The sequence below is a fragment of the Camelina sativa genome, chromosome 2 (assembly GCF_000633955.1).
Source record: "Camelina sativa cultivar DH55 chromosome 2, Cs, whole genome shotgun sequence".
Classification (NCBI taxonomy): domain Eukaryota; kingdom Viridiplantae; phylum Streptophyta; class Magnoliopsida; order Brassicales; family Brassicaceae; genus Camelina; species Camelina sativa.
In genome coordinates, this window is record NC_025686.1 from 21,421,312 (window position 1) to 21,430,568 (window position 9,257).

The following is a 9,257-nucleotide window of genomic DNA, read 5'->3' on the forward strand; positions in this document are numbered from 1 at the left end:
CATAATAAAGAATAGTATAAATGGTTCCCTTTAGAAATTTTAACTAGTACTGGTAGTAAGAGTATTTAAACTCACAAGGAAGGGAATACTCGAACTTCTTGATACGATCTTCCTTCAAATGTCTGAGAGCAGATCTGCAGATAAATGTACAAAGCTTAATTAATTTGACTACACCATAACTTGTAGATTATATGCAAAAAGGATATGTGATGATGCCATGTAACATGTTGCTTACCTCCTTTGCGTACAGCCCATGATAAAAATTTGAAAGTTCATCCTATCAACTTGTTTATCTCTGCAAGAAGCAAAAGCAATATAGTAACTGCCAGTAATAAACACCCAAAATGCGAGAAGATCTCGTCACCATGGTACCTTGTTTCAAAAGGAATGTAAGGAACCCAGTCCATTTTCATCTGCTTCATTGGAACGATTTCCTCCGCTGCACCCTGAATCGATGTGATTGCTAACTTATCAGAAGGCGGAAATGGTGATTCAACCTGCAAAATATAGAACATATTTCTTATATAGAGAAATGGTTGTTATATGATCAGTGATAGCAAGCAAACCGTTAATAGAGAGACTTACAGCAACAACTGATGGGACATGGACCATTTTTTTTCCTTCGGTGTCATAGAAGTACTGAGCTGTAACCATAAGAAGAGAAAATTGACTAAACATGCATGAACTAGAAGCAAATTAGAGTGCCAAAAGATACAAGTTATTAAAAGATAAGTAAAAAAAATCTCAAAACGAGAGAAAACATATCTTACGTTCAGCAAAGCCAAAAACAAAGACTTTCTTGCCATAGAGTATTCCTCCTTCCTCAAATGCTTCCTGAAAGATAAATAAATTACCAGAATATATCTCTTGTCAAACCCCTTCTTACAATATAGACAACAGACAACAACAAAAATGGAGAATGTAATAATCCAAAACAACTTACTTCAAGAGTTTTGAAATCCCAATTGAATTCATTATAAACTGCATCTAACTTATGCCACTGCCATCACAATTTGACAAACATATATAAGCAAAGCACATCGATGGAGAGAGTAACTCAGAGATGTTGAAGCTCCTAAAAAAACAATATATATATATACCTCAGTTCCCACTGGAAATGCAGCCTTCCACAAATCTTCCTGCAAACACAAACACAAACACAAAACAAAACAAGCCATTTGTTTTCACTGACTCAAGCTCGCCATAACATACAACTGTTCTCGTAGAGGTAAATCCACAGTAGCATTCTGACACCACCAAACGAGTTTATCAGAACCAAGAGTTCTTAACAGGTCCGCAAATAAGAGAATCCCCCACAAAACAGATGAACAGAATCCTCTTTATATAAATGAACTAAAAACGTAGTATCTCACATTTGTTGTATTCAAAGAGAAGAAGCCCCAAAATTGCAGTGATGAAATCAAAAGCAGTATACATAATTTAGCCCCCAGAGTACGCTAGGGTTAGACAAAGCATTACCAGATTACGTTTGTCCTCAAAGTACTCAGTCTCTTGCTGTGGTCTGGTTCTGGTCGCTCGGGGTTTCTTCACATCTTTCTTCTCAGCTTCCTTCTTCGTTTTCCTCTTTCTCTTACCACCACGAAGAGAAGGTTTCTTCTTATCACCATTCACTATTACGACCCCAAGCACCAAATCAACATAACCAAGTCTCAGTACATGATCAGAAAAATCTCAATACTAAAAACAAAGATTAAATATTTCAAATCGATTTAGAATATACGGCGAAAGGAGGTACCTGTGCCTCCTCCATTATCGACGATTTGCTGGTTAGGTAGAGCCTGAACACAAGGAAAACGAAGACATCATTCAACGGGTTTGAGAACAGTGAAAAGAAACCCTAATAGATCAATGAAACGTAACCTAATCGAAGAAGAAGAAGAAAGACAATAGAGAAACTTACCATGTTTTCAGATTTTGCAAGAGTAGAGATCGAAACAAGTCGATGAGCGATTGACGCGAGAGAGAGAGGTTTTTAAAACAGAGTTGTGAGGTTTTTTTTTTGCCGCTTATGATTGACGCTAACGCTATTAATGAAACCCGGTAAGCAAGAACCGGATCGATTTTGGGTTATTGGATCAATTTTGGTTTACCAAAATTGTAACTAAAACACAATTTGGTTATAAAAACCCCTAGCGTCTCCGATTCGTACTAAATCGGAAAGATGCTCAAAGTTCCGGGCAATTCTCCACCTTCTTCACCGATAGAAAAAGAATCCTTCTCCTCCGATGTCGAACACGTTAAGGTTAAGGTTAGAATTTGTCAATTTGATACTCTCTCTCTCTCTCTCTCTCTCTCAAATCTCCTTGTTGTGATTTATTTTGTTTCTCCATGTTTATTTGTAGGGATATCGTGGGATAAAAGCCATTGGTTGTACTCCCGCTAACGAATCCATATCAAAGTTTGGACTCCATTGCTTCAATTCTCACAAGGTAACAACTCATGACTCTATGTTGCTCTTATTCCCTTTCTTCTTCTTCTTCTTCTTCTTCTTCTTCTTCTTCTTCTACTGTCCTTTTGGTTCTGATTTTACATCTCCACGGCTGTATATATGTAGGGGACTAATTTACAGTTCTTGACTGTAACCCAACTCCTTCCGCGAGCTGTTTCACATGTCAAATATATATTATGACATTGGATGCCTGTGACCCCGCCAACGGTTCTATTCATAGTATCGACACCTGTGTTTGGCATTCTTCTCAGAGGAATGATGAGAACTTGAGATTAATCACCACTTATTGCAGACCTACAGGTAACATGGTCTATATATGATTTTCCATATGTCCCTTTTATTAGCTATCGTTTTTTTTGAACTGTTGATTTTGTTGTTACGTACTAGCCCCGTCTTAAATATTTTGTATGTTTCTGACCCCCCCTTAGGATTCCCACCATGTTTAATTATCTGCTCTATACTATATAAGCCTAATCTATGAGTGAAAATATCAAGTCGTCTGTATATGTTTCATGTATGCATGTTTTTTTTTTGTCATGACCTTACAAGTTACATGCATAATTGTTTTTGGTGTTTCTGTCTATGCTAGTTTTCCATCCACCAATTCAATTAATAATCTTCTATAAATTTGTTGCTCTAGGGTCTGGAGAAAGCGGTTCCCAATGGGACCCAAATGGTGTAGACGTGCTCTATACTGGTCTGATGCCTAAGTGGCTAGATGATGATGCACTTACAGGAAGCGATAAGCTACACTTCTATGAGGTTTGCTGTTTAGCTATGAACCTTTTTTTTTTTACTTATTTCCTTTTATTTGATCATCTGCTCAACACACCCGACAGACACCCAACACCTTGTTGTTCCACTAAAAATGTTAAAAATGTTTCAAATGTAGGTGAATGATTCGGATTTGCGCAAGAGAATGCATGGCTTCATCTATATGCTCAAGTTGCTGCATACTCTAGGTGGATTTATCACATGGTGAGGAATAATATATGCCTAGAGAAGTGAGAGTATACTCTCTTTTTTTTTTTGGTTCATGCACTCTTCTCTTAGCCATGCTTTTTGTTTTGCAGGTGGATCATCTCCCATTGGAGATAAAGAAAGTGGTGGTACAAACAAAGGAAGACATAGAGTCAACTTTGAAGTTGAAGTCGAGCAATGCAATCTTCTACTTAAGTTTCAAGACCCGTGGAGGTGCCGAATACAGATCCATAATAAGGCAAACGAGGGATGGAAGACCACAACACATGTGCCTTGAAGTTAAAAATGTTGAGATGAACAAGTAGACATCGAAATAAGGAATCCCAATCTTTGTTAATTTTATCATCATCTATAATTGTTTTAGAATGGGTCCATTTAATCATGTAAAATAACACATGTTCCTTGAAGTTAAAAATGTTTAGATGGAAATACCTTTTCAAATGTATAAATAACTTTTACATCTGCGATTCTGAAAAGTAATCTGAAGAACAATTTAAAACAGAGTTTTAAAACAGATTTTTAAAACAGAGTTTTGTGTAAAGGGCTTCCAAAACCCCTAGGTCCTATAAGCAAACCAGGCTTGGAGTCCATCTGCATAGCGTCTATCCTCAAGGGACCCAAGTACTAAAAGCTGTGCCCGAAGTTGCTTGTGAGTTCACCATGGCGCCGAGCATTTCTTTCACGCCAGAGGGAGTGCAGAGTAAGTTGGAAAGTGTTCCGTATTAAGAACCCTTGAAGATGATCCTGGTGATCTGCAGAGAAATAATCCACCAATTGCAGCCAGTCATTAGTGAACCTGGTGTTATAGAGAGTCTTCGCAATAGCAGACCAGACTGCAGAAGTGTAAGAGAAAGTAAAAAACAGGTGGTTGCGAGTCTCCACAGGCGTGGAACAGAAAGCACAGCCCACAACTCCACCATTGTTCCAAACCGCCATACGATCCCTCGTAGATAGCCGGTTATGCATAGCAAGCCAGGTGCAGAAAGAGTATTTAGGGGTTGTTTGAGCAAACCATACTCCTTTATGCCAAGCTATAGGCTGAGATGTTTGTCGAATATTATTCCAAGTATCCTTGGTCGAAAAAACTGTGTTAAAGACACATCCCTTCCCCTTCCACAACACCACATCCCTTTGGTCAGTAATTCTGTTCCGATATGTCTGACTCAAAGCATCTTCAATATCTCTCAGCATGTCCATACGATGGTTTGTTCTCCTTCGCCGGCTCCATGCTTCCTGAACAGTGATATGTTGCCCAATTCCCAAATCAATCAGGCCTCTCTCCCCAATGACATCCATCAGACAGCCCTTATCCGACCAGTTATCAAACCAAAAGGATGCAACCGCTCCATTCTTAACTTCAACCTTAGCAAATGTCTTGGCCACTCCTCTATAACTCAAATGTGATAGCGTTTTTACGTGATCACAGACACAGAGAAGAATCCACAAAATTGTAGTGATGAAATCATAAGGAGTATACATAATTTACCCCCAGAGTACGCTAGGGTTAGAGAACAAAGCATTACCAGATTACGTTTCTCCTGATGTCCTCAAAGTACTCAGTCTGTTGCTGTGGTCTGGTTCTGGTCGCTCGGGGTTTCTTCACATCTTTCTTCTCAGCTTCCTTCTTCGTTTTCCTCTTTTGCTTACCACCACCACCACGAAGAGCAGGTTTCTTCTTATCACCATTCACTAATACGGTCCCTTCTCGATATCACCAAATCAACATAACCAAGTCTCAGTACATGATCAAAAAAATCTTAATTGCGTCTCAGGATACTGAAAACGAAGATAACATTTTCAAATCGAATTAAAGGAGGTACCTGTGCCTCCTCCATTATCGACGATTTGCTGGTTAGGACGAGCCTGAACACAAGGAAACGAAGACATCAATCGACGGGTTTGAGAACAGTGAAAAAAACCCTAATAGATCAATGAAATGTAATCTAATCGAAGAACAAAGCCAATAGAGAAACTTACCATGTTTTCCGATTTTGCAAGAGTAGAGATCGAAACAAGATGATGAGCGAGCGACACGAGAGAGAGAGAGAGAGAGAGTTTTTAAAACAGAGTTGTGAGGTTTTTTTTTTGCCGCTTACTGAAACCCGGTAAGCCAGAACCGGGTCGATTTGGGTAATTGAATCAAAAGTGTTGGAAAAATCGAACCGGAACAGAAACACTCGAGTAATCGAGTTTGGTAAGTGCCTAAGACCATGTATCTACATTGGTTTAGAATTACAACACCATACTTATTAATTACACATCATATTTTCTCTCTTCCACATCATAATTCAACATTCATTTTTCTTTTATATTTTACAATGGTTAAAAAATATATTCTATAATTTTATTTTCTTTTATGATTTGTATTAAGTTATTATACATATTACTAAATGAACTTTTTTAACTAAAATAACTAAGAGTCAAATAACTTTTGTTTTCGTTTTTATTTAATATATTATTTTTTTCTATAAAATAATTAATATATTATAAAAGAAAGTATTTATAAAAGAAAGTATTTCAATATCAAATCTTATCTAAACAATAGTAGTTGTGTCCTATATTGTCAAATATTGTTTTGGAGATTCTCTCCTAACTACTTCCTTATATGTCTAAACTACAATCTTACCATGATCTCGTTGATGTCTAAGAGCTCCCATGATCCTCCTCCTCCAATAAGAAAGATATCAAGCTTACTTTGCGTTTTCTCCGGGTTGCAAAAGCTGATGGTTTCAACTTCTTACCAGCTACTGCAAAACACTCATGGATGGAAATATCAGAAGATAAGAGATCTTCAAACATTCCTTCCAAAGCAGCCCAAACAGCTTGAACATCTCTTGTGTCAACTGTTGAGGTTTGAGATTTTACACTTTCAAATCTATTCACATCTATTTAAAACATAAAGTGGATGTTGAAATCCAAAAACAAATGATTAAATGAATAACATTGGATTTTAACAAGTATTTGTAAATCATACATGTAAGTCTTGAGAATTTCAAACGCTTTATCCACGGGAGAAATGGTTTTGTAACCTTTGATGTAAATGAAAGTAGATTTGTTAAGGTACAGATTTAGTTCACTCATAGAACACATTATAAATGACCTATTTAAACTTCTCTCACAACATCGTTTTGAGACGAAATGAGTATAAGTGTTGTCTAAACACTCTTAATCTACCTCTAACTCTGATAAAATCATCTATATATAAATTATTTGATTGATTGATACATTGAGTATAGATTTACATTAAATTCTATATAAATATAAATTGTAGGTGTAATTGTTTATATATGGCAGCAAATTAGTCATTTTTTTGGTTTTTTGAAATGTTGAATAGAGATTAACAAAAAAATAAGCAAAACATATGTAAAATATTAAAAAAAAAAAACATAAGTAAAATGTTTTAACAATTATCAGATATCATACCATCTATTTTTTATTGTCACAATAGCATTTTGTTAGTTCATTTAAAATATCATTTTGTATAAAATTTTAATACAAGTTCTTAACTTTCATGTAGTTTTCCATTTTACTTTCAAACATCTAATACATTATATAATACTCTATTAATACAAATAAAAGATTAAGAAATATGAAATAAAAAAATATTAATAACACAGATTATATCATGGCTTTTTAAAATAAAAAGCTAAACACATTTGTAAACTAAATACATAACCTAACTAAAAAGATATAGCCTTACAATTTTTTACTATTTTGTGGCATTGGATAAATAGACTTTTCAATACACATGAGGCACGGTAATGTATATTATATAAAAATAATAATAATAATAATAATAAAAGACCAAAAAACATGAAAAACAAAGAAAAGCTTACTGATCATTCTATTCAGCGACTGTAGCAGCGTGATCAATGCGGCCTACACGTTAGAATATATGTCTGACAGAATTATCGAGTGTGGTGATTGGTGGTCGTATGGAGTTACGGTGTTCCTAGGATATATATATGTTTCCTACAAAGTTTGTGTCATGAAGAGCCGAAGAGGATGGATGAGAACACTACTTCTGGCCTTATTTGTGGCGCCGAAGCAATTGGCAAAAATCGCTTATATCTAAATATCTAATATATGTAAATACGGCACTGTTTTGTGCTCTGTTTCTTTAAAAGACTAGCGCCTAGGTACTTTAATGAAAGTAGTGGAGTTTGAAAAACAAAATACATGAACGTATCATAATCACAAAATCAAGAAAAAAGAATATAAAATATCATTGAATAGTTATCCAAAGATTTGCAACAAATATAAGTAAAAATAAATAAATTCATATACAATCAAAGATCAAAAAACTCTGTTCTTTGTTAGTTCTTGATCTTAGTCCGTACGTAGATTTTTTTCAGACTTTTTGTTCTAGCTTAATCCCTGCATGTCGCCCCAGGAGCAATTATTATTATTGTTGTTGTTGTGATGGTCGTTTGTTGCGGTTACCACGGCTGTAGAATCAGCCGGGAATAGTGAAGCGAATTGATGAACATCAAGAACAAGATTCTCGTCAGTGACAACAGATGATTGTCCGTTAGAGATCTCTCCACTATCACTTCCCCAATCAAGAAGCTTAGCTATGTCTTCTTGCATTGTGTTCATTTGAAGAGACTCATCTTCCTGCGGTTTCAAATCTGCGTTTCAGTCAAAAACATATTTTAATTTTTTTACCTGGAGACAAGTGTAGTTTAGATTTGAAGCGTTTTGAGCGGTTTTAATTTACCTTGTAAGGAACATAAGTTGTCAGAAGAATCATAATGTCCGAAACTAACCGAGAAGAAATTGTCGTTGTCGTTGTTGTTGTTGTTGTGGTTCGGAGGAGAAGCTGTGAGGTTTCTTCGTTTTGAGGGCCGATCTCTGCCTTCAGCGGCTAAAACTTCAGCCTCTTCAAGGACATCCTCTAAGAGGCTGCAGCTACTACTTCTTCTATGAACACCAGAACTGTTAAGGTTATGATTTTGTCTCTCATTGTCTGTGAAGTTGTTGATGTTATTGTAGGCATCTATTTGGGGAATTTGGTTTGAAGGGAGCTGCTCTTGTTTCATGGAGTAAACCGGGCTGGTATGAAAGGAGGTGGGAGAAGGAGTGTAATGGGAGTGGAGATAGCTTGGGGAAGAAGTTGTTGTAGGGTAAGAAGATGAAGGGTTTAAAGAGAAGGAAGGAGAAGAAGAGTAATTGTTATTAGTGTTGTGGTAAGTAGCGGTTTGAGAGGTTGGGGAAGGGTAAGGCAATGTTAGAAAGGAAGTGTAGGATTCTCTTGACACAGGGGAAAATGGTGCGGTTGAGACGCGGTTGATGCAATTGAGAGGAGTATTAGCATTGTTGTACCGTTTTGCGAGGAGGGATGAAGGCGGTTGAAGGAGAGGTGGAGGTCTAGGGAAAGTGAAATTTGCGTCGTTGTTGTTGGTTTGGGAATGTTGGAGGGCGAAGAGAGGAAGAGTCGGGTATTGGTTGTTGCGAGGGGAAGATAAAGGAGAGGAGAGTGGCGGTGGAGGCGGTGTGGAACAGAGTTGAGAAGGAGTTTGCGGTGTGTTTGGAGTGTGAGGGCTAAGTGGATGGAGGAGATTAGCGGTTGGTGTATGGAAAGTGAAGGATGATGGGGAATTTGCGTTTGCGTTTAGTGGTGTTGGAGATGGAAGAGGTGAGGATGATGGTGTGTTTGGTTGTGAAGAGTGTGGTTGAAAATACATTTGCTGATGATGATGGTTATGCTGTTGTTGTTGTTGATGATGATGTTGTTGTTGTTGATGTGGATGTGGATGGAGTTGATGGTTAGGGATAATATCTGGAGGATAAAGAGGAAGTCCTT

General features: G+C 36.9%; 2 protein-coding genes across 2 annotated transcripts in view; both read right to left on the minus strand.

The window, feature by feature from the left end:
* The window catches only part of LOC104731297, a gene marked incomplete in the record, with an annotated part of 4,502 nt that extends 2,490 nt beyond the window's left edge, over positions 1-2,012 (minus strand). Inside the window, 9 exon segments of the mRNA XM_019236438.1 lie at positions 242-295; positions 373-497; positions 586-644; positions 771-834; positions 944-1,000; positions 1,101-1,139; positions 1,480-1,631; positions 1,757-1,799; positions 1,922-2,012. Coding sequence (XP_019091983.1) covers positions 242-295; positions 373-497; positions 586-644; positions 771-834; positions 944-1,000; positions 1,101-1,139; positions 1,480-1,631; positions 1,757-1,799; positions 1,922-1,924 — 596 coding nt within the window.
* Positions 7,661-9,257, minus strand: part of LOC104731312 (transcription factor MYB26-like) — a 3,553-nt gene continuing 1,956 nt past the window's right edge. The window contains exons 3-4 of the mRNA XM_019236440.1: positions 8,172-9,185; positions 7,661-8,082 (exon numbers count right to left, since the gene is read on the minus strand). Coding sequence (XP_019091985.1) covers positions 7,817-8,082; positions 8,172-9,185 — 1,280 coding nt within the window. The 3' untranslated portion in view covers positions 7,661-7,816. The remainder of the gene's footprint in view (positions 8,083-8,171; positions 9,186-9,257) is intronic.